Below are 26,104 nucleotides of genomic sequence, written 5' to 3'. Positions count from 1 at the left end.
CCATAATCGTAGCATGGGTTGTGTACGCATACGAGTTATCAAACTAGGGGCGAAAAACTTTTGGGGTAGGGGCGTGTTTGTTTTGGTGTTTTGGAACATCAACATTGGCTACCAGAAATCACTTACCCCACCTTTAACTTTTTTGTTTAATGAAGAGCCAGACCACGTCATTAAGAACTTTGTCCTTTGTTCACTTAATTTTACCACAATTACGAAAATTTACGAGCTTTTGCGAAAATTAAGGCGTTAATAATAAATTCAGCAAAATCCTGGAGGGACTGAGCATTGTATTCATCACAACTAAAAGAACTCCTGCTAATGGAAAAACACATTTTTCTTCTGTTATAATAATGTTTATAGCTTCGTGTGTCTCTCCCTGTGTTTATCACATCACTCAATGTCGGTGTATTCATATCTCTCGGTTCCTGATGTTCCTTGGAACTTCTCATCATTTAGATTTTAAAATTCACTCCTTCAGCTAGATTTTCCATGCAACTTTTTTGGTTTGGTCAGTTATCTAATCAGTTTCAAAAGCAAAAATGTCTATTGAGTAAAATAATTCATGCATTGATTTAGAACAAATGAATCTATCCACAAAGTGTATCTTACAGCTCAGTTAGTATCACAGTTATACCTGGTACATGTCGAGGACTTGCTGGTGTTTGTGGTTGTGATGTTGGTCCAGTTTCTTTTGCAGCAGCTGAGCGCTGTCCTTCACCCTACACAGGAGCTGACGACACAAAACAGACACGAACCAATCAAAACATGCCTCCAATATCTTCTGGCCAATCAAACCTTAAGCTATCATCACTTCCTACCTTCTTTAACAGACTGACAGTCTGCTGTCTGGCTCCTGGTGACTGACTGTTTAGGTTAAAAGGCAGGAAGTGGCGGATCAGCTCTATTTCCTGTCTGGACAGAGTTTCTGTGCTGCGATGGCTCTCACATACCAAACCCAGAGCATCCATTCGCACCTGAATTCATATAAACAGCCTTCATTTCTCTTTGTGTTATAGAATTGACACAGTTTAGCATGTCAGACATTAAAGACTGTTAAAGGTATAGTAAAATATAATGTGGTTCCTGTTTACCTGATCGTGTTTGTGCACCAGAGCCTGTCGCATTAGTGGGAGCGGCACAAGGCCACCACACAATTCCTCCTCCACAGACTTGAGAACACCCTGAGACCGGGCGGCACGCAGACACGTCATCAGAGCCCCCAACGCACCTCTGCTGCCTGCCGACCCTGAGGAACAAACACTAGCACTTACAAACAACAGTAAGTTCTGTACAATACCCCTAATGCCTCAAAATCCTCATTTGAATTTAATAACACTGTTTATTAAAAAAAAAATTATATATATATATTCTCCTCGGTTCTCGAATCGGACGCGTCTGACAGAAACGGTTGTCGGTTCAGTGTACTGGTGATCAGAAAACCGATGCAACTGGTTCTTGACACGAGTAAGCTCTGGCAGTGGGGGTGTACATTCGTTATCTGGCTCTGCTGCACAAATTTTCCCCCGGCCTTTATCTAAGACCGGCCTTTATTTGACTACCAGTTTTTATATATATATATAAAACACACTCAAATACCCCTAAAATTATTTATGCACATATATACACAAATGAAAACTGCAAAGATTTAAAAATGCAAAAATAACAATTGAATAAAAAAAATCCATGATTAAAATTTTTGTAAATCAGTTAAAAATGTCTGTTTCAATCTCAGAGTATCGTTACTCTTAAAGTAAAACGTAGTATCAATAAACACAAATTGATAATGATGATAAAAATGACAGATGATAATGATAGAATTTTTTTGTTCCTATTTTCCATTTCAATGTATTGTTTGTTTGTATGTATGTATGTATGTATGTATGTATGCACAGCAGGTAGAATAAGTATTGAACACACCATTTCTTGACAAATTTTCACCAGATGTCGGTAACAAACCAAGTAATCCATAGAAACAAATAAAACAAAACAAATAAGTTCATGTGTATAAGCCTTTTACGTTACTAAACTGTCACTGATCAGTTTAGTGTCCTTGCCGAATAAAAACAAAATAAATAAAAACTAAACTCTTACTGAGCCCAATCTTTCTGTACTGTACACACACAAGACTCTTACCCTCAGTGCAGGCTGGCATCTCCTGCAGGGCTTGTACCATGTGGCTAAGGCTGGAGGGGTTGCAGCGTAGCAGTTTGGGCAGGAAGTAGTCCAGGATATAAGTGGTTTGATCCAATCGGGCTGTGCACAGTACCTGCAGCAGAGGCCTCACCCAAACTTCATGCCACCCATCTATCCAGGCATCCCCATCCATAAACCGTGCACACAACTGGGCCTTATGGCTGACAAACAGCTTCTCCAGAAGGTCGCTGGCGTATGGTGCCATCGTCTGATCCCCCATCAGACCCAGCAGCCTGGATGGCAGTCCACCATCAAGCCTGAGTAAATACTCTGCTCCTAAGTGCTCCACCAGGCAGCCCAGTGTGCCGTACTTGCCTTTCATATGCCACTCCAGTGCTAGAAGGTCCTGGGTGAGCTGGGTGATGTAAGGGTCTCCGGTGGGATCGGACGTGTGGTCACTGCAGTGCTGGTGGAGCTTGAGGAGGTTCTGGAACATGGAGCGCGTCTGGTGTCGAACCCCATCCAGTGGGTGCTCCCAGTGGGCGTAGATGTGCTGGTGGAGGCGTGCGATCAGAGAAGAGCCTCCGATTAGAGACGAGCGAAGGAGAGGGGGACATGTGTCCACCTGGACGCAGTCAAGCGCAGCTCCACTCCAAAGTGTCAAAACCCGAGCCACTACCATCACCGTACTGGACTCCTTCACTCTGAGAGAGAGAGAGAGAGAGAGAGAGAGAGATTCGTGACAGAGTCCAGGCTGATCAACTTCAAAATGAACTCCGCAGAGAGCTCAGAAAGCTCAGCAGTACATTGTGAATGTAGTGATGCAAATTTTTTTATTACCCTTTCATTTTGTGTTCTCACAACTGAAATTACAAGATTAATCATCATTTTCTACTAACATTATTTTTTACCAAAAACAAATGTGAAGTGAAAAAAAAAAAAAATAATAATAATCATATTTTCTGTCCTTTTAACATAAAAATGGTTGATAGAAAAAGTTTTTAAAATGTTTTTTTTATTTTATTTTGTCTTTCCAGGGGGTTTCTCATTTCCTGTTTTTTTTTTGTTTGTTTTTTTGCTTGCTGTGTAAATATTCACAATATTTACTGTAATGCAGCTTCAAAAATATAATTGTGGAGAACTCTGAGCAAATAAATGATGAATATACACTACTTTTTTTTATTCTTTTAATATTTTCAATACTTTCAGCATAGATTATTTAAATTGAAAAGGGACAGTTAAGTTATTCCTCATGTTAAATAAAGATTTATATTTAAATAAATACTTTCCTTGTGAACTTTTTAATTCATCAAATAGTATTCTTCAAAAGAAAATGTAACAATTGCCACAGCAAATATTAAGCGGCACAACTGTTTTAACAGATGATAACAACTGATAAGAATTCATTTTGAAATGATTTCTGAAGGATCATGTGAAACTGAATGATGCTGAAAATTCAACTTTGCATCACAGAAATAAATTACATTATAAAATATATATAAACAGCCATTTTAAGTTGTAAAAATACTTCACAATATAACAGTTTTATTTCTGAACTTTGATCAAATAAATGCAGCCTTGGTGAGCATAAGGGACTTTTTTCTAAAACATTTAAAAAAATCAAATTTCAAACTTTTGAAAAGTAGTGCATATAAAATTTAATAGAAAATTATGATCTAGTTTATACATACATCTGTGGGAAGAAAAAATAATATGCTGCCAACTTAAAATAAATATTTCTTTAGGCTATAGCAAGTGGCAGTTATTTAATTTTGCAAACAAATCCCTCGTTCCCGTAACTGTTCAAATCGGCAGCTTTGCATGTCCTTTGTGTGAATGCATTTGGTATCCTTTAGTACCTCGTATCTAGAGACAGCAGCACTTCAGGTATGAGCAGCAGCAGTTTCTCGGCCTGTGGACCGAGAGTCTTTCCTCTCCAGCTGAGCATAGCCAGAGCTCCATGACTCAGATACAGAGCCACAGCTGCAGGCCTGTGTCTCTCATACAGTCCTGCGCAGCTCTGTCTCAGACACTGGGGGGCGATGCTGCCTGCATCCACTGAACACTGCAGAAGACCCGCAACCTGGAGACACACTTCACACTTAACAGCACATCCACAGCCAGGAATGGATCTCAAGATGAGACGGAGTACACATTAAGCTGCTTGCTTCACACTTACTATGACAGGTACATCATCTCCACTGCCAATAACAGATCTAATGAGCAAAACAACGGCCATCCCAGCAGTGCTCTGGACCGACTGAATAAACTCCTCTAAATGGGAAAAGAACTTATAATACAATAATACAAAAATCAACAGAAATAAATACAAAAGCACTCAATGTCGAGTTGCATGTGAAGAATATATGGGTCTTTGGCTTACCATCAGTCAAGATACATGAATAGCAGCCGAGCAGTCCACTGAGAGCCTGATGTAGATCGGAGTCATCTGAAGCTGAAAGCAGTGCAGTAGAGATGGGTTCCTGAGACCTCTGAACCACCAGCATTGAGGCCTTGACCGCGGCCAGACACGACTGCATCAGCTGAGCCTGGACCACGTGACGACCGGACAAAGCCCTGGACAACAGATCAAACGTCAGCACACAACAACAAACCACGCTAGAGACAGTTTTTAAGAATTCTGGGTAACAGGAACAAGATTTCATCCATGCAACTTTTTTGTCCATGCATACAGCAGATTATACAGTACAATAGGGAAAACTTTACCTGTTCTGCTCCACATAATAATTGAACGTCCTTTGGAAGAACTGGAGCACTAGGAGATTTAAAAAATAAACGACATAAATAAATCAGTGACAGAATTTGCAAAAAAAAAAACTGAGAAAACCTAAGATAGAAACTATTTAACGTGTATACTAACCTTCTGTTAGCAAATGGTGAACACATTTCTCACCTGTGAAACAAACAGAACAATTTAAAAATACACTGCACTTCACATAATACTTCTTGGGGTTGGAAAAAAAATCTGTAATATTATATATACAAAAAAATTTAAAAATCTAAAAAAACAACAGTAATACTGCGAAATATTATTAGAACTGAAAACAACTGTTTTGTATTTGAATATACTTTAAAATGTAATTTATTCCTGTGATGCAGTGCTGAATTAATTTTCAGCATCATTACTCCAGTCTTCAAAATTATTTTAATATGCTGATTTTCAGCTCAAGACAAATTTATTATACTATCAATGTTGAAAACGGTTGTGCTGCCTAATATTTTTCTGGATTTTATTTGATAAATATAAAGTTTAAAAATCACAACTTTTATTTTTATCTAAAGAAGAAATCTTTTGCAGCATCACAACTGCGCTTGGTATCAATTTTGATGTATCCTTGCTGAATAAAAGCATTCATTTCTTAAAAAATTTAATAAAAACAACTTACTGATTCCAATCGAATCTTATAAAATGACATCACTTTAACATACCGAGTTTAAATCCATCCAGGCAGGAAGTGATGCTATCTGTTAAGTGTGAGCAGTGATCTGTGCTCGCAGAGGAGAGACAGGACGACAGGCTCTCAGACAGACATCCAACCGTCTGCTCCTGCAGCCAGTCCGGGACACTACCTAGTGCACTGACACAGAAGAAATGCTTGATGCCAGTGTGTTAAATAGATACATATATGCAAGCAAAGCACACAGAAGTCAATCATTTTTAATAGAGTTATTGATTTTCCAGTAGCATGAGTGCCAGAGAAATGTGTAACCTTGCTACGGCTCTCTTCAGTGGATTCTTGGCTGGCAGTTTGGTGAACAGGAACGCTAGTGTGCTCAGGCAAGCCTGCAGTAGAGGACCCATAGTGCACTCATCCTCTCTCAACCGCTCCAACAGGACACCTGCCTGTATACATACACAATAACAGTGCATTCAATATAACTCAGTATAACTCAGTGATGAGTGTGCTGCAGACCGACCTTCGAGATGAGCTGGATCTGCTCAAGCGGCTCAGAGGATGATAAACTGTCCTTCAGAGCCCGAGCGAGCTCCGTGGAGCTACGGTCTCCCTCCACAGACAGGGAATCTGAAAGAAAGCATGAAACATTACAGATAACTCATGCGCAATCACTAAAAGTTGATTTCTGTCACTCACCTGTCAGGCTCTTCAGCTGGACATCATCCAAAGCTACAACCTCCACTTTAGGTGCTTTCTTCTTCACAACCATGACTAGATCTGAGACATAACAACAACAGCAACTGCAGAAGTGTGTCATACATTAAGTGTATAATTACCTACAACGATCATACAACAAGTGCTGAAGATCAAGTTAAGGAAGTTATAAGAGCTCTGGCTCAACCTAACGTTATCTAGTGCTAGTCACGTTAGTGTTTATTACATTCCCCTACACACCGACCGTTCTGCTACACGATCAAAACATCCTGAAACATGAAAATATATTGTCATACCTTTGTAACAAAACAGGTAACGGTAATAAAGTTCAACGCTGCATGAAGAAATAAGTATTCCCACAGCAACATATCATACACGTGTGACGCGTCGATTCCGGGGTCGCGCGGGAAGACCGCCCAGCACAAAGATGATTGGTTCACGCAGAATACTTCTGATGCGTGATTGGTCCACGACAAAGTCAATCAGAATTGACATCACCATTTTCTAACCACACATACAATAGTTTGATTGTTAAAAAACACGCCCCCGATCCCGCCCACTTCCACAGGACGATACTGGAGTGAAAACTTTGAGCTAGAAAACGGTCGCTCTTTGTATCATAATTAGGTCATTATTTGTGCAATAACGACTACGACAAGACGGGATATTATTTGTATTTTGGTGTGAAACCAGTTCAATCTTCAGCACTGTAATACTGATTGCCGGGTAAGGATAAAAATCTTAAACTATTAACAAAAAAAGGGAATACGATATTAAAGTGTTAAAGTTTCTATTTCTACTTATTCAAATAGGAAAGTTCTATATTATATATTTAGATGAAAAAAGATTATAAAAATAAATGTAGCCTATATTATGTACCCTGTTGATTGTTTAAAAAGTGGTTTTGAAAATGAAAAGCTTAATATAGGGTATTGAATACGTTTGAAATACACTATTTATTGATTTGATATAATAGAAATTCAGTTAATAGTAAATAATTATAACCTGTTCTTTTCTATTAATTTTCACGAATACAATTCTATTGCGTCATCATTCTGTCACTAACTGCAGCTAACAGTTAACATATACAGTAACTCATAGACCGATTTGGTTAGGTTAAAAAGTTTATTTATTATATATAATGTTATGATGAATCAATTTATATTTGATCTGTGTTATGTAGTGAAACTCACAGAACATTAAATAAAGCCAGAACCAGGATCACTGACTCCTGAAATGGAAATTCACACCTATATGTGTACTATATGTGTATTATATTAGAGACCTCATTGCTAAACACATACAAACCCGATTCCAAAAAAGTTGGGACACTGTACAAATTGTGAATAAAAACAGAATGCAATGATGTGGAAGTTTCAAATTTCAATATTTTATTCAGAATACAACAGATAACATATCAAATGTTTAAACTGATATTATCTATATTCTATTGTGAATAAAATATAAGTTTATGAAATTTGTAAATTATTCCATTCCTTTTTTACTCACAATTTGTACAGTCAATTTTTGGAATCAGGTTTGTATTTCTATACACATATTTTGTATTGCAGTGAACACATGTTTTTCATAGTTATAATTTTCTGATGGAACAGTGTGATGACGGTGCGTCAGTGCTGGCTGGTGGGGTTTGTTTTTATAGTGGTGGTCAGTTTGTCCAGGGCTCTGCCTGCCTGGCCCTCAAATATGTTTCGCTGCCTCTCTTTTTTCTAACCAATACAGTTTCTTTCCAACTGATTAAAGTTCAAATTTATCTGAGATGTCATACTGCTATAGGAAAATTTCAGTTAATATTGACTGCTGGCATACACTTTATCAGAATTCTGTATCAGATAAACATCCTATTCAGAATAGTCACTGTTCATTAACATCTGTGCATGTCCAAACAAATGTCATTCTGAGTTCTGTGAAACATGGGAAGCTGTGAAAACCCAAACTGTGGAAGAAGCATGTTTTTGCAGAAAGGAGACAGATTATTTTGTCCGAATGTTAAAAGTTTTTAATTTCTCAACTCTTGATGATGATTATTTTGAGGTGTCAGTCTGTATTTTATGGAAGCGTATGGGTAGCAATATTCAATTTGGGATGTAATATGAATGACAATGCAATATGTAAAATGACAATGCATTTCTGTATTTACATTTACATTTTCCAATACATTTGTGCAACGTTTGGTGCAAAATGAAAATGAAAATTAAATTACATAATTTTCATTTGCCATTTCAATACACCAGATTTAATATGTAAAATGAATACTAATTTTAACGCTTTATTACATTTAGCTGACGCTTTTATCCAAAGCGACTTACAATTGCTATATATGTCAGAGGTCACACGCCTCTGGAGCAACTAGGGGTTAAGTGTCTTGCTCAGGGACACATTGGTGTCTCACAGTAGATTCGAACCCGGGTCTCTCACACCAAAGATATGTGTCTTATCCACTGCGCCAACACCACCCAGTATAAGTGACTTATAAGCAACTTATAAGCTTTATAAGTTACAAAATTAAAATTAAAATGTATTACAGAAATGATTAGATATGTATAACATGTTCAAGCAAAAACTGTGGCAAAATTATCATTTAAATGCTATTTTTCTTAAATGCATTAACACTCAACACTGTTAATTAGCATAATATTTGAATCAGATGTAGCTGGGCACATAATTCGTGCTGCTGAGACTTGCAAGAGACCTCGTTAAATTATTTCTAGGTTATAGTATTGTTTGGCCGAAAACGTTTACGAAAGACCATGCCATGAGACAAGTCTTGGCACTTAATTTCCATGACATTTTTCTTGTACTACGTTTCAGTAAAAATGCATGTAAAAAGGAAACAGCATTCATTGATTGATTGTTTACACATCTTCCCTTTCAACATAAGCCAACAAACATTCATTGATTGTTGTTTTTTGATCAACTTTTTTTTTACCACATTAAGAACAATGTTTTTCAGTGCTGAAAAAAATATTATCTTAACCAAATTTCAATGTTGAAATATGGCTGGTTGGTCAAAAGCATTGTTCCTTATAGCAAAGATGTACCGTATTTTTCGGACTATAAGTCGCACCAGAGTATAAGTCGCATCAGTTCCAAAAATACGTCATGATGAGGAAAAAATATATATAAAAGTCGCACTGGACTAGAAGTTGCATTTATTTAGAACCAAGAACCAAGAGAAAACACTACCGTCTACAGCCGCGAGAGGGCGATCTGTTTTCAGTGAAGGCTACAGGAGCACTGAGCATCATAGAGCGCCCTCTCGCGGCTGTAGACAATAATGTTTTCTCTTGGTTCATGTCAAATTAATTTTGATAAATAAGTCGCACCTGACTATAAGTCGCAGGACCAGCCAAACTATGATAAAAAGTGCGACTTTTAGTCCGGAAAATACGGTTGTAATGATAAAACCTTCCTAATCATCGGGAAGAAGGAGGCGGGAACCGGCGGACAATCAAATAAAGACTTTAATAACAAAATAAACACAAAACAGCGCATCAGCCCCTGGCGGACGACTGTCGCGTACAAATAAAAAGCAAACACAAACTAAAACCCAGGCCTGGTCCTCTCTCGTCCTTCACTGTCGTCGCTCCTGTTTTATATCCTTCCATCTCCTCCGTGGGACTCGAGACCGGTGGGTCGAACTGGTGTCGTTCATCTCCAATCACCCCACTGGCCTCGCTCCTGTTCCCACGGCTCTCGGCCCCGCCCCACTCCTCACAACGGTATATCAAATATCATGAAGAGTCTGAAAAATATCAAGATAATTGTTTTGCTGTATATCACATCGGATTCATAGTATATCTTCTTGAGTGGTCTTCTACTACAAGCTCTGTGTGCCTCATGTTGTGGCAGGGCCTGAGGGGTGACAGCATGGCGGAGGGCGATGAAAGCGCAGGCAGGGAGTGGAAAGAGAAATGCATGGCCCTCGAGGCCCTACTCTTCAAGTTTCGTGGACAGATGAGTGTGATCCGAGAGCTCACGGCAGAAAAGGTCAGTCAAACGCACTACATCTCGGTCCCTGAGTCCCTTCGCTCGGCTTGCTGGTCTGCTCTCAAAGCTTTAAAAACCATTACATCAGACATGCTGAGCAAGTAAAACTCAACCATCTTTTATTAAAGTAATAACAGAACAGGCATATGATTTGTTGGTAACTGTCACCACCCTGCTAATTCCCGTCTGTTTTCATATTACCAAGATACTCAGTCGAAGGGAATTCTAGGAAAGGCAAAGAAGCCACCTATTAAAGTATTTGCTCATTTCCATGTTTGGTTTTCATTTCCACGAAAGAGTGTGTGTGTGTGTGTGTGTGTGTGTGTGTGTGTGTGTGTGTGTCTATGCGTGCCATGGCCTATTTTTTTGGCCTATCTCGAGGGAGAGCAGATTAGAGGTTAATATAAACAGACGCCTAACCACAGGGATCCTGACTGCTGCATTCTGGGATAGCAGAATCTTCTCTGAATTACAGATTCAGGATGTATCCGGGTGCTTTAAAAGTCTTGCCCTTGGGGAGAGGTCAAGTTTAGGAAATGTATAGTCAGCTATTGTGATGATGCTCTTTCTTGAGCAATCTTAACGATTGGTGCCCTAAAGCATTTTGTAATTGAACCTCTTACAGTTTTAAAGGGATAGTTTATCCAAAAATGGACTTTCTTCTTTCAGAATAATTTAATCAAAGTTGTATTAAAAATTGCCCTTGCTCTTCAAAGTCTTTCAAAGGGGGTAAGCGGGTGTTTGTTGTCAACAGTTCAGAAGATGTGAAATAAAGACTTTTAAATAAAAACACTATCACTTCTGCTGAAATATCTGAAATACGAATGTATATATCTATATGAATATAACTAAGTGTTGTACAAATATTTAGCCTGTTTATCTGTCAAAAGATATTATTGTAATTACGTATTTTTATATTGCTTCACGTACATATTCAGGCCACCATTCCCTAAGAAACGTATCTGATTTGGGACAGTGGACTCTATTTATCTCTCCTAATCATCGGGTTGTCTCAAACTATCATTTAAAAAATGTTTTTATAGTTTTACACGTCTTGTAGGACAGGACAGAAGGTATAAGAGTGAAAGGGAAAGAGAGGGAGTAAAATAAGATGGAGAGAGACAGGCGAAATGTTTTAATCACTGAGACTCCCAAGGGAGGAAATGCCTGGCCTTGTGTTATACAGGAAGTTAGCATGCTAAATACGTACACAAACAAACACATATATGCTAATCCAAGTGTGGTTTGTTGGGAGAAATGTAGGTCATTTTCTCCCCTGGTTTACATCCTGTTTGGTGAAGTTTACGAAAATGGAACAGCCAGACTTTGACAGCATTTGCTCATCATGCAAAGAAGCTCAAGAATGTCACAAAGGCGCACATAAAGCCTACACCATATCCTGCTTATGAATAGATGCAAACCTTTCTTTTAAACCATTACGGTAAAAATATGGGCAAGTTTCAAGTGCAGTCAAATGCACATGAACTTGTATTCTCACACTGAGAGCACATTGTGTGAAGCAGGAATCTGTTAGGACTCTTATTAGATTCTACTAGAATGGAAACGCGAGCTTCTGGTGTAGTATACAGTGTGCTGCTGCAGGACACAGATGAGTGCAGTGTGGAGCAGAGGCCAGGGGACGCTGGGGAATTTGGAGCCGTGGTGCAGTGAAGGCTGTGACACAGACAGGCTTTGTGAGCTGGCCTGTGGAGGGAGGCTGGATGAGGGGTGCAGGGCGGGCCGGCCACAGAAGGCCAAGGATGGAATGCATGGAATGAAAGACTGAGTGTAGCCAGCAGTGTATGGAGCAGAGAAGAGTGGGGGATTGTAGAAGATTCAAAGATCTGTTGATGGAAATGTGAAGTTTACATGTGCAAACTGATGGAAGCATCCGTGAAGGTTTTTGATTTGTTTTGGTTTACAGCACTCCCATTGGCTGTCACCACCACGTCACCAATCATTAACATAAAGTTCAGCTTTGTCGCAGTCTCTGTGGCTTGTTTCAGCAGTATTTGCTATATGTGACCCTGGAGCATCAAACCAGTCTTAAGTAGCAAGGGGATATTTGCAAAAATACATTGCATGGGTCAAAATTATCAATTTTTCGTTTATGCCAAACAATGTTCCATTAGGGGTGACCCCAAATAGTCGACGATTCGATGCGTCGATTTGAGGAGCCTGATTCGACTACCAATCTCACAGTCGAATATTCACGTGGTGTTATGATTATGCCATTTTGACTATGGGGGAGCTCAAATGTTTGATTTCACATAGAACTTCTAGTTTTCTCCCAATAAGTTAATATACAGCCTATAATGATAAAGCAGTGAATAAGAATCAGAAAAGAAAGAAGCTTCAAATTTATATTTTAAAGTGCATGAATAAATCCAACCACCTCTATAGATTTATGTTTCACTTTCCATAATCCGTGACCGACAGAGGAGCATCTTGGCGGCAGGGATTTAAAACTTTACCAAGACTCAAACTGACACAGGCAGAGAATGGATTTTTAGAGTACAAGTGAGTTCAAAACATTTGGTTTTGGATGCATTTGGTTTTGAGTCAAGTGCTTCATTGTAGTACTACGGTGATATATCTCTTTACCGCGCAGCAAGAGCAGGACAAACAACAATGCAGAATATGAATAACTATGACTGGACTGTCACACCCATACCATTATAATGAGAAGACCATTACAATAAAACGCTGTGAATTTTTAGAGTTTGGCTGCTGTGTTTCTGCACATTGTTTCGTGAAGAACACGTCCACAAACAGAGTTCATTCAGAGCCACGCAGACACGTTCATGTTCATTCGGGCTCTTTTTGCAGATAACCTATTAGTCTTAATATTAACGTTGTGTTGTATAAATAACGAAGCGTATTCTACATGAAATTATGAGTTTAATCCCATTGATTAAAAACTTGCTATCAAATGCTCACTCTACTGGTCATCTTCAGCGCGCGCAGCTCTAAACAGAAATGCAGAACATTAATAACTTCTGTCATATAGACAGATTATATAACTTTATAATGAGAGCACTATTGTAAAAATGGTGAATTGTTAGGGTTTCGCTGACATTTATTAACTATCTTTTAATCAAAACATTATTTACGCCATTTGTATCTGCAAGGCATTTGTTACACATTTTCCCTGTGTGTTAACATCAGTAATTATGGCTGTCGAATGTCTGAATTGGCTCAATGTATTTTGCCCCGCCCCCAAATATATGATTCGACTATCAGTCGAATATCAGCAAGATTCGAAAATTCCAATTGGACTATGAAAAAAACATTCAAAGTGCTATCTCATTCAATTGGTCCTAATTACTTTAAATGTTCTATGTTTAACATTTTAAATTGTTAACACAAAACATTGTCTGTTCGGTGTTGGCGTGCTTCATTGCACATGCGCCAATTTCATGGTCGTTACAATGCGCATGCTCAAACCTCCAACCCAACTTGTATTCTTGTTTACTTGAATTTACAAATTGAATTTACAATCAATTCTAGGTTGGTCAAACGATTGTTGTACCAACGTCTTTTCACTAGTTATGCCAACATTTTTGCATTTAATTGTCCAGTTAACTAAAATATAATCGTTAGCCTAACTTTTTGTGAGTTGGATTTTTTACAGCGCAGGGCTTGAAAATGAAAAAAAAAAATTCAATCGGTTCACTCCGAGCAGAATCGATATTTTAACGTTTCTGTTCTGCGTTCCTCTGATATCATTACCGTTCCGAAAACCGGTTCGGGTGGAAGAAAAACCAGTTAATAACGTTATTTTTTTTTAAAAATATTATTTGCCTATAATTTGCCTAATAATAATAATAATACAATAATAATAATAAAGTATAGTGTTTTCTTTATTCAAAAAGAAAAAAATTGAGATCTAACGCTTAGTCACAGCCGATACAGCATCATCTTCTCTAGATTTTGGCCAAATGTAAGATACTTAAAAAATAATAATAATAAATCTATCAACACTTTAAAGACATCAAACTATTTTTAAGATATTTAAAAAGGTTTGCTGCATTGTTAAAAAAAAGACACTTGTATAAGATTGTGTTTTGAGAGTGAAAAAAAAAACAAGTCACGGCTCACATCGCATTTATTAGCCCTATTACTTCTGAAATAATGAAGGCTAAAATGCCTGTAACTAGTCTAAAGTAAAATGTTTAAAACATTATAAAAACAGTTATTAGTTTATCTCCAAAGCAAATCCTAAAGTTATAGGCTATAAAAACGTCAATCCAAAACAAATTAAAGGTGAAGCTGATGCCTTACCTCTCTCATTCGGCAGGAATCCAAATGTTTCCATGTTCCCGACATATCTGGATGCTAAAATGTTATTTATTATATAGCGTTTGTACTTTCAGTTATTATTATTTTATATATATATATATATATATATATATATATATATATATATATATATATATATATATATATATATATATATATATATATATACCATGCAGCAAACCTTTTTATATATTTTGATAATTTAGTGAAAATAAATAAATGACTTTTTAAACCATTTAACTGATTATTAATCGGTCAAAATTAGCTGATACAGTTTGCTGCATTCATGCACTCAGAAACCGGTGACTGTGAATGAATCAGCAGAGCTTGTACGAGCTTTTGTCATCGCTGAATCTTTTTCAGACGTTTCGAAATGTCGAAATTGGGTTGCGCATCTATCTGTGCATGATGATGTCCAATGCCCCCGGCAAGCAGAGCTTCTCAAAGTTGGGAATAATCAGAAGAGAGCCGCGGTCCTCAGTTGAACAGGAAAGGCTTAGCATGCTGGCGCTTGAGTGTCGAATGCACATGCACCAACAACGAGAAAAAATAGGCCTTTTTTGCGCTGCGTCATCAGGCCTAATTTGGTATTAATCCGGCCCTGAAGGCGGTGCATTGCCATAGCGACTTACCTATGATGAGTTCACAGCTGAGCGGACATTTCACTCATTGGCTTCAGCACATTTGTGTATGCCATACTGCTGGAATTAGTGATTGGTTGACAGCAAATTTTAAATATTAAATGGAAGGATAAAATAACGTTATTAACCGGTTAATGGCCATTTAAATTTTTAGATTCTGTTCGTAATATCTAAAATTTGATTTCGTTTCTGTTTGTGGTTCTGTTCCTGTCAAAATTTCATTCGTTTCCGGTTTTCGTTTTCATTCCTTGAACCGCTTCAGAGCCCTAGACAGCTCACTTGTGTACTGAATTGTTTGAAGTTTCAGAGTACCAAATCAGACTGACACTGCAGATCAGTCAAAAACTTAAGTGGAATAGGCTTTTATACGTCAGTATTGCTGCTAAATGTTGGGGGGGGGGGGGGGGGGGGTATCTTTTAAACGTTTTCACAACTTTTAATCACAATGTCATTGAGACAACCTGAAGTTATCAAAAGTTTAGGGTTTTTAGGGTTTAGGTTTGTGTGTGTGTGTGTGTGTGTTTGTGTGTTTAGTATTGTAAAGTCTCTTCCGCTCACCAAGGCTACATTTTTTTTAAAGGATATAAAAATATTGTGAAATATTATTTACATTTTAAACAACTGTTTTTGTTGTTGTTTAAGTGCAATTAAATGCAATGTATGCATGTAATGCAAAGCTGAATTTTCAGCATCATTACATCAGTCTTCAGTGTCACATGCTAGTATCCTGATTTACTGCTCAGCGTTTATTTGAATTGTATTAAAAAAAAAAACATTTTAAAAGTCTGTACCTTTTGATTAGCGTAATGCATATTTGCTGAATAAAAGCATTCATTTCTTTCAAAAAAGTTTTAATGTTAGTGAAAGTAGTGCCAGGCAATCAGATGCATCAAACGGTCACTAAGCTCACAGGTGTTCATTGGCGATTCAAGCACCAAGTCTTCACCAAGACAGGTTTAATGATGGCCTTTAGAAAACAGCACTAGCACTAACCTGTGGCTGAACCATTCAGAGTCTATCTAGGTTTGTGCAGCTGTTCTCAGAACAGTCTGTAATTACCCTGCTATTTTTTATTCTCTATATTACACTGTTGGGCAGTGGTGGACCAGCTTGACCACAGATGGGGTTGGGTGTGTACCCGTGTGTACAGTGTGTGTGTGTGTGTGTGTGTGTGTGTGTGTGTGTGTGTGTGTGTGTGTGTGTGTGTGTGTGTGTGTGTGTGTGTGTGTGTGTGTGTGGTTGGTGCAGTATAAACATATATATAGTTAGTTCCACATTAAGCTGTATGCATGAATAGTCTGTTGGGATAGTGACTGTGTGTGGACAACAGAGATAATGAGTGTGTGATGTATTTCTGATCATCAGTGTGTTTTGGTGGACACACCCTTTGGTTTAGTCCGGTAGGTGTTGGCTTACTAAACCTTGAGCATCAATAGACTTCTATCATGCAAAATTAGCCAGAGTCTTTGAAATTTCTTTTAAACTACCACCTGCGAATCAGTGAAATACGTCATTCATCAAGATCTGACTGATGCACCATTAACAATAGTCAATTGTCAAAATTGCTTTTGTGTGTTGGAACATATTAAACATCTTTAATGATGGAGGCTTGTAAAAAAAAAAGAGGCTGTTAGATCAGAATATCATTGGGTTGCATGCACACACAGATGCATAAAAACACTTTTGTATGGTGTTCAGTGGAAAATATGAGTGCAGCAGTAACTATTAGCAGTGTGTTAGGTCATATTTGTCTGCTCTTTTTTGGGAACTGTATGAATAGAAACAGGTTACTGATGGAGCTCCTGCCAAAGCAGAAACAAGCGCATAACACCGATCAAGCAATTTAACACCAGAATGTTTGGTGTATGCAAATCTCACTCATTTTGAATGGTTTAATTAGCTTTATTAAAAATCATCTCTGTCTTTTAATCCGAAAAAATTAAAATAAAAGGCTTAAAGGAATGACATGAACAGTAATATAGGAAGGCATACGCTATGGTAAAAATGATTTGCAAATGGATATCCTGACAATACTATGCTATGAGAAGAATACATGCTTTAAAAAAGAAGGATATTTGTTTACAAAACCAGCTGGTTTATTCTTCCCTGTGATGCTTGGAAAATGTTATGCATGAGGGAAATTTGGATGTAGACTTTTAATAATTCTCATGTTTATACATATTCATGCACAAGCATGGCTCATTTGCCCATTCATTTCTCTCTCAGATGCAGCAGCTGGAGACACAGGTACTGGAAGCAGAGCGGAGGGCATATGAGGCCAGCCAGCAGGTAAATATTAATATCACTCTCTTAAACATTTCATCCATATTAGGAATGTTAAGTATTTGCTCTGACAATGATTTATTAAAGTTATGATTCTTTACCTAAATGTAGGGGCGGATCTAGAAAAATATTGATGGGGTGGCAAGAAGGGGGCAGGAATTTTTGAGGGGTGGCAACATATGGCAGATGTATATATACTGAATTTAGTCACAGTTATCACAGTTTCATGATAAATAGTATATGTATACGCTATGTTAACTTTTGTAGCCTATTTCACACAGAACAAACGTCAGAGCTACCTAACTAACATTATAGGCTATACAGCGTTGTAGTCTTTTTTGTAGTGTGTATACTGTGACCCCCCCCACCCCCCCACCTTATTCTCACCTGCCTGACCATTACCCATAAGCACCTCCACACTCACAAATGCATACTGTATGCATCGATGTAATTGAGAGCATTATGAAAGATTAAGTGTAATCAACATGTCAATTTATTATAAGAAACACAACACAGCCAATGACATTTCCAGCTGGGGAGACTCAACTGATTTTCTACTGTTCAGTGTTAATCACCATCTAACTCAACCAGTCAAGAGCTACATTTAGCCTTAGATGTAATATGAATATGGTCCCTGAAGCATAGGTTTTATTAGCTGACAATAATAATAAACAAATAAACATTATAGGCACAAATACAAATGTACTTTTAGAAATTCGAAATGGTGTTATTGTTTTGGCAAGTTTAAATTAAAACATTTATGAAAACATTTGGGATATTCTCTTAAAATTACATTTTAGTAGATCTTTTTTAAGAATATTTTACTGTGCAATTTCTTACACAATTTCTTTGAGTTAGACCAATCTTTTATTTGGTGGGTTGTAGACAGAGTTTCTGTGTTTTTTAATAAACTATTATTATTATTAGCTGTTAGGCCTACTTGAAGTGTAGCATATGCTACTGTGCAATGGTACTATATTTCTGTTCAAATTTCTTCAAGTTATACCGAGATTTTATTCTGACAGGTTGTCGTAAAGACATTGCAGTTTCTGTCTGTGTATACGATATGAATGAATGATGATAGAATGAAGCAGTCAGGAGGAAACATGTTGACAGCCATTTATGTTGACCCTGTTAACAGCCATTTATGCATGTTTGAATTTGTTGCTCTGTAGCATATGCAGCAAAAATATCTAAGATAAATTGGCGGTTTATTTTTAAACCAATCAGCGAGCTTGAATAGTGGAAGCATAGTTACAATTTAATATTTATTTTTTGTTATTTAATTAAATATATGAAATGATGTTATTATTTTATGACTTAGACATTTTTACATATTATTATTTCTTTTAATAGTAATTGGCGGCCCACCTGCAATACCATCGCGACCCACAGGTTGAAAACCACTGGCCTACATCATGTTTCAGTATAGTGAAAAGCTGAAAACACCTCACGTGCTTCTGTGTGTGTATGTGTGTGTGTGTAGTAGAGCACTCATTCCCAGAGACGTGTATAACAACACCTATAATATTCACAGACACTAGTCCATATCGAGATTTGATTAAATGATTTTGATTTATTCATTCAAAAATGGCATGACGTTCTGCTTTATGAAGCAAGTTCTATTTGTGACTGAATTCCGATTCAATCCTTGTCGCTTTTCAAACACAGACGGGTGAATTTATGAATGAAAGTGTGAAAGTTCAGACACAAAACGAAGTTGTTATGTATCCTCACGCTTTTTAAAAGTGGGTTACGTATCACGTAGTATGGAATAACGTAGTATTATTACACCACTGTAACGTTAGTTAGCGAAATAACGTTCTTCAACCTGATATTTATCATCTCAAAGTCAACATTACAACTATGCTTGCACTGTGCTTTCATTATAGCTTCATTTCTTTATAGAAACTTTTCCAAACTAATCAGTCTCGTGCCGCTCTGTCGTCCTCTCATGCTGCTGCATTCACTGCAGTCGGACATTGGAGATTCGCGCTCATAAATTTTCTAATTGGCCATAACTTTTAACTCGTTGCTGCCAACTGGGGTGGAAGCAGGGGTGGCAAGGCTTTCTTTTAGGGTGGCATTTGCCACCCCATGCCACCCCGGTAGATCCGCCCCTGCCTAAATGGCTTGATTATTTTGGTACAATTAATACTATTGTAATGTAACAAATGTATATGAAAATATTTTTTCCATACTTTTATTATGGTTGGTCAAAGTTTTCATCATCTTGCAATATTATTATTATGTTTTATTGGGAGTAAAATGGTCAGGTGACTACATTTAAAGGATAATTTCAAAAAAACTATATTATAATTTATATTACTCATTCACAGGGGTTGGACAAAATAATGTGAACACCTTGGATATAGGCACTATTCCTTTATTAAAGGTGCTATATGTACATTTTCTGACTGCACTAAAACATAAAAATACCAAAATATGTTTGCAAATATTTAGGTAACATGATAAGTTTACATACTTGTTTCTCCAAAAGAAAAAAATGCTACAGTTATTCTGTTTTGGAATGCGGTTCCATGTCTGTTTTTGTTTGGGTCTGTGTGATTCCACACACTGCCAATTTGCCCAATAGTATTAAGACTCGCCAGGTTGCCAGGTGGTGGAAAACTCAGCCTATTTTAGCGAGATCACAGATTCTACTCGGGCACCATCTAAAAACATGTCTAATATTAAAACACAGGTAAATCGGTTCATCAGCTTACAGTGTGTAAGGGTTGTCATCTTCCATTGCGTTCCTGTAGCGTGTTCTCAATCTGGCAACTCTCGAGAGTGTCACGTCTAAGGAGGAGGCAGGAGACACAACAGAACCACAAGTTTTCACTGTAATCTGTTCCACAATTTATATAAACACCCATAATAATGGGAGTTCACATTATTTCATTATTTTGTCCAACCCCTGTATATTAGATTTTTTTATATAATAATATGACCAGTACTAATAATGTGTGTGTTTCAGGTGCAATGGATGGAAGAGCGTCTAAAGACATCAGATATCCAGTCAAGTGATTCAGAGCTGCCGCTGTTCAGGCGCTGTCAAAATCTCCAAAAGCTACTGCGGGAGAAAGACGAGTTTATTGCCACTCTAGAGCAACAGCTGGAGGAACAGGTCAGTCCCAGTTCCAGTCTCCAAAACCATCAGGTTTGCATCATAGAGGCCTATTTAAATACATTACATTACACCTTCAGAAACAGAACCGAATCCAAGATGCCAAGACAGTTGAAGAAAAAGCAGCCAAGATCAAGGAATGGGTAATGAGGAAGCTGAATGAAGTAGGTCCATGCTTTTTGTGCATGTGTTTGTTGTAGAATAAATGGTGTGTAAATGTTAGACTCTTGTAGTTTGATATAGAGAATGCCTCTCTGAGAGAGATCAACCAACAACAGGAGGCAGATATACAAGACCTGAGAACACGACTGCAAGGTATTCATGCATGTATTCACATACATATCAGGTTAACCCATGGCCACTGTGTTATCAAAATAGCATCCTACCACATTATTCCTGCTAGTTTTGCAGTATGTCCAGTGTTAGGCTTGTCAAAGCAATTTTTCATAATTTTTCCAGTGATGGAAAGGAGCTATTAAGTGTCGCTTTTGTGTTGTGTTTTAGCCATGGAGCTGGCTTTGGGTTCTGGTGGCCGAGTGCAGCCCAGTGCGGGTGAGGCCCAGCGGCTCAGCAGTCTGACTTTTGGCTGTTTCCAAATCAGAGGGAAGAGCCCTCAGGTACTGACGGGCCCAGAGCCGTCCCAGAAGAGCATCAGCACCCTGCCAGATCGTGAGCCCACACACACAGACTGCAGGAGACCCTCTACTGGTCAGAACACTGAAATAATATCTGTAGCTGTTTGACTAAATGTATCAGTTCATAATCTGTTGAGTCTGACCAGGATGCAACAAGGCTGGGGAGAAATTAAAACTATTATACAGCAAGGACATGTTAAATAAATCAAAATTGAGAGTAAAAACTTTTACATTGTTACAAAAAATAGCCATGCGGTAAGGAACAATCTTCTGTTAGTGATATTTAATGTTACGAAAAACTTTGACATCAAATCCAGGAGAGAAGACAGTAAATTGGAGTAAAATCACAGGCTTCACTTATCCTGTGTGAATGCACAGATGTGGATGTGGGGGGGGGGGTAATTTTTAAATCACACAAGGTAATACTAATCCCGTGCGAATAGGGTTTAAGAATGATTTCTGAAGGATCATGTGACACTGAAGACTGGAGTAGTGATGCTGAAAATTCAGCTTTGCATCACAGGAATAAATTGCATTTTAAAATATATTATAAATAGAAAACATTACTTCAAATTGTAATAATATGTAAGGGAAACAGGTCAATTTAGCTCAAAGGGAATCGTTTAAGATTTTAAAGGGAATTTGAACAGAATCACTGTTTCACGGCTGATCACTGAGAAGCCCTGCGATTCACTGAACGAGCCGTTTAACATCAAATCTGCGCTGGATATTAATATCCAAACTATAGTGAAAACACTATCAATTAGCACAGTAACAAGATCGGCAGTTTAAGACATTAAATTGTAAGCACAAAACACAAGATACTTCTCTTTTCAATATGAATAAGGCTTTATTAGATAAATCTAAGACATATAAACTAATCTAACACACAAACGCACTCACTCACACATTTACACAAGTTGCAGGAAGATCGAAAGTTAGGGAAAGATGAGTTTAAGAGAATGTAAATATGGAATCCCAAGTTTACAGCAATACGTTAAATTGGATAGACATGAACAACCATCAATCACGTAATTAACCCTCGCATTGAGTTCCTCAATGAGGTTAAAATTATATTAGATACACCAGTAAAGGTCACAGTCTGGAGGTTACTTGCGTCTCCTGTGAAAAAAGGGAGTCCCCTTTGTTGTCGCTGAAAGGGGTATTCCGATGTCGCTGATTGGCTGGAAGTTCAGTAGTTGCTGAAGTGACGTCTTGGGAAGCCCTGGTTGGGCGTTGGCTGAAGACGGAGTTGTGTGCAGGTTGAAGTTGAAACTCGACGTTACAAAACTTAACTCAGAACACGAAACTCTCAAACGGAAAAGAAAAGAAGTAAAGTTTGACGAGACTAGGTTGTGTTTCTTCTCATCGTGGCTAAGTAGCAGCAGGCGTGCAGGCCGAAGCACGCTGGAACCGCGCTCAAAGAACAGGGATGACAAACAGCATGGCTAAAAGCTAAAGCTAAGAAGCAAAGCTAAAAGCTAAAAGCAGGCATGACTGATAGCAAAAGCAAGGCTAGAACTAAAAGCAGACATGATAATAGCAGAAGCATAGCTAGAGACTAAAAGCAGGATTTTATGGTGTCCTGGGTATTTAAACTGGCCTGTTGGCCACACCTCAAATGTTGTCTTGACCAATCAGATATTTGTCTTGGCTCGGGGGTATCATAAATCATATGTTTATCTTACCAAGCATGTGGTCCGAATTTTCCCGCTCTTGCAGGATATAATTTTGGACATGATTCCTATAACAAGAATATGATACATTTGACAAATAACTGATGGTCAGGACTATTTCAAGCAAGCAGATTCGATTACATAGATACTAGACATGACTATGTATCCTTAAGCTATCCCATAGTTATTAAAAGACATACACAATAAGTGGTTATAACATGATAGTCAAATGTGTGGGTTACATATAAATGAATATGGAGCTAAGCGATGGACTGATATTCATTTAGAAGTCATTTTGGAGTTCATTTTGGTCCATATACATGTAGAAAAGACAGTTTCTTTGCCATTCTCTTGACAAAGATTTCTGTGTAGACCAGAGGTTCAAAGCCCCTTCCCACTTAGGAATTTGAGTCTGGTTCTGCTGGGTGGGGCAAGTCAAGAGTACTTGTGTAGTACTCTCACGGGTTTACACATGATGTCCGGCGTTGCTTATCAATTACGAACAACAAATTTGACAAATCTCTTCTCCGAATTGAAATTGTCAATAATTGTTCTAGTGGTGTTAATGTTGAAAGCTGTTCTGTGAAAGCGTTGGTTGGTTGGTTATCTTGCTTGGGACTTGTGGCACAGAATGTTTTATGACTTCCTGTTGCCTTACTGAGGAATTCAGCTCGTGTTTCAGTCACAGCCCTGATCGACTCTTTAATTTGTCTGGTTCGAGTGATTTCTGCTACAAATATTTCAAAATATTTTTGATAAAATAAATGCAGCCTTGGTAAGCATCTTTAAAAAAACATAAAAAAACTTACCAAACCCAAATCTTTTAGCAGTTGCATATATGGTATATAATATTGTTTGTGTGTGTGTGTGTGTGTGTCAACTTCAAATGAAAAGCCATCATTTTGATCCACTAATTGCATTGCTTTATCAATACCACCAACATATATCTAGAAAGTGACATTTGTTTCAGAAGAACTGACTTTTGTATGGCGTTTATTATGATGAATGCATTTTAACTCACTAAATGAACCACTCAAATGAGTAATTTGTCTTGAGTCTGATTCATTCAAATGAAGGAATCAATTGATCCAGTTATCTATGGGATTTAAATACTGCCATGATTCAAAACTGAAAATACAGGTCTGAAAGGTTGAAACTAAGTGTTCGAAAACTCAAAATCTTACAAAAAAAAGTTTTGCAAGATCGAAAAATAAGATTTGCAAGCTTGCAAAATGTAAAAAATATATATATATCTCTGCAAACATTATGTTGTTTTTTAGATTTCCTTCTTCAAAACTGCAACATTTTTTTACGATGTTGCGCAAAATAAATTTTCAGAGTTTCAAATTTGTTAGTGTTCTCCCACTGTATTAGATTGTTTTCCAGGTTTGAAACCTTGTAAATGGTGATCTGAAAACTGGTGTGCGAATGTGTGAATTTTTTTTTTGAAACTCTGAAAACAGAGCTTTGCAGGCTTGCAAAGTGGTAAAAAAAATTACATCTCTTCAAAGTAATTTTGTTTTTGAGTTTTCCCTCTTCAGAAGTGCAACAGTCTTTTTTATGGTGTTGTGCAATCATTTTTTCAGAGTTTCGAATTTGTCACTGTTCTCCCAGTGTATAGTTTGTTTTCAAGATTTGAAACCTTGTAAATAGTGATCTGAAAACTGGTGTGCGAATAGGTGAAAAAAAGTTTTGAAACTCTGAAAACTGAGGTTCGAAAGGGCGAAACTTATTACATTACATTACATTTGCACTCCTATTGCAGACAATTTTTTCAGAGCTGAGTTTACAACACCCACTTTGCGGAGATACGCACACACAGTTGCGAGCTTGCGTCTCACGTGATTTGTGGCAGCGTTGTCACGCAGCTCTGCTCTGAAACTCTGAAACTCAGACTGAGCGAAAATGAAGCTTCGCAACCTCGCAAATAAAAAAAGCCTGGAGGGAGGGCCTTCTGCTCTTGGCCAATGCTTTGCTGTCTGCTGACGTACAGTCCAATCACAAGTCGTATTTACTGGAAAGGTGGGATTGACCGACTGCTCCGCCAATGACAAAAGCGCACAGGATACGCAAACAGAGGATGCACTGATTTCTGTCCACAAGGCGGTCCCGTCGCGGTCCAGTTCTAAAATAAAGGTTTACCCACTTGTCGCTGAAATTCACCATACAATTGCCAGTAGCCACTGAGTTTACCACTGATAGACCGGTGGTGCATCAGTATACACACTTGCACCTTGTCTGGTTTAGGCCTGTCATTGATAAATAATGATGACAATAAAAACGCCAGTAGGTGACAGCAAAACCATGGTTTTAAGTAGGCTATTTATTGAATCGTTCAAATCAAACTTTTCGTTCAAAATGCCTGATTCTATTAGAAAGGAAACAAAAGAGTCCATTTGAATGGACTGTTGAATCGCTGGCTCACTTGATTCGTTGAAAATCTGATGAATTCAAGGAACAAAACACCGTGTTAAGGGCCGTTCACATGTCGCGCCTAAAAATGCGTCGCTTTCTCCTTCTTTCCAAAGCGCTCGGGCAGTTGCGCTCCTAAGCACTGTTGTAGCTTTACAATTATAGCACATTTTTGCTCGCGCACGTGCTGATACTCAATAATCAATGTTCAATGAATATAAAAACGTACACCATTTTTTTTTCATGACTTAAATTATAAGGACATTCTAACTGTATTTATTAATTCTAACAGGCTTCATTGCGAAGTGAATGCTTTTGGACTCCTAGGACGTGTTTTTGTTGGGTTTTTGCAAAGTCGGTGACTCAAAATGTCAGCTCTATCCTCTCTCAGTCCGTCACAACCAGCGTATGAGGACAATGGAAGCAATAAAAAACAACAAATATACAAGTGCTATAACAAGTCTCAGTGAGCTTACACGTAACAAAGGCTTTTAAATAATATAATAAAGAAATACTGATAACAGATAGAATAGAAAAAGAATAGAGCAAGCTAGAGTTAGAGGTCTTTTTTGCCTTTGTTAATTGTATAATAAAAGAAAACCGATAGAATACAAAATAATAGAAAGCTTAATATTATTTTTTTTTAAGAATAGTGAGTGTTAAAGTTAGAAGGTCAAATACATTTGGAAGAGATGTGTTTTAAGCTGATTCTTGAAGATAAGGATTGGGTACAGACAATCCAGTAAAGATT

The 26,104-nt window shown here is 37.7% G+C and overlaps 2 protein-coding genes across 3 annotated transcripts in view; one reads left to right on the top strand and one right to left on the bottom strand.

Annotated features, from left to right (window-relative positions):
* Nucleotides 1-6,698, bottom strand: part of thada (THADA armadillo repeat containing) — a 103,528-nt gene extending 96,830 nt beyond the window's left edge. For both annotated transcript variants that reach the window (XM_059566713.1, XM_059566712.1), the window contains exons 1-14: nt 6,563-6,698; nt 6,249-6,329; nt 6,073-6,179; nt 5,865-5,998; nt 5,584-5,732; nt 5,015-5,047; nt 4,861-4,909; nt 4,517-4,710; nt 4,313-4,407; nt 3,993-4,216; nt 2,134-2,837; nt 1,092-1,246; nt 819-974; nt 635-730 (exon numbers count right to left, since the gene is read on the bottom strand). In XM_059566713.1, coding sequence (XP_059422696.1) covers nt 635-730; nt 819-974; nt 1,092-1,246; nt 2,134-2,837; nt 3,993-4,216; nt 4,313-4,407; nt 4,517-4,710; nt 4,861-4,909; nt 5,015-5,047; nt 5,584-5,732; nt 5,865-5,998; nt 6,073-6,179; nt 6,249-6,321 — 2,169 coding nt within the window. In that variant the 5' untranslated portion in view covers nt 6,322-6,329; nt 6,563-6,698. The remainder of the gene's footprint in view (nt 1-634; nt 731-818; nt 975-1,091; nt 1,247-2,133; nt 2,838-3,992; nt 4,217-4,312; nt 4,408-4,516; nt 4,711-4,860; nt 4,910-5,014; nt 5,048-5,583; nt 5,733-5,864; nt 5,999-6,072; nt 6,180-6,248; nt 6,330-6,562) is intronic.
* A 141-nt stretch (nt 6,699-6,839) lies between these two features.
* LOC132157376 (pleckstrin homology domain-containing family H member 2-like) overlaps nt 6,840-26,104 on the top strand; it is a 43,342-nt gene continuing 24,077 nt past the window's right edge. The window contains exons 1-7 of the mRNA XM_059566710.1: nt 6,840-6,992; nt 10,137-10,274; nt 17,444-17,506; nt 20,481-20,630; nt 20,711-20,794; nt 20,864-20,945; nt 21,135-21,338. Coding sequence (XP_059422693.1) covers nt 10,155-10,274; nt 17,444-17,506; nt 20,481-20,630; nt 20,711-20,794; nt 20,864-20,945; nt 21,135-21,338 — 703 coding nt within the window. The 5' untranslated portion in view covers nt 6,840-6,992; nt 10,137-10,154. The remainder of the gene's footprint in view (nt 6,993-10,136; nt 10,275-17,443; nt 17,507-20,480; nt 20,631-20,710; nt 20,795-20,863; nt 20,946-21,134; nt 21,339-26,104) is intronic.

This window comes from Carassius carassius, chromosome 14 (genome assembly GCF_963082965.1).
Source record: "Carassius carassius chromosome 14, fCarCar2.1, whole genome shotgun sequence".
NCBI classification, from domain to species: Eukaryota; Metazoa; Chordata; class Actinopteri; order Cypriniformes; family Cyprinidae; genus Carassius; species Carassius carassius.
Note: the sequence above shows the minus strand (reverse complement) of the source record. Positions and strands in the feature narration are given on the sequence as shown.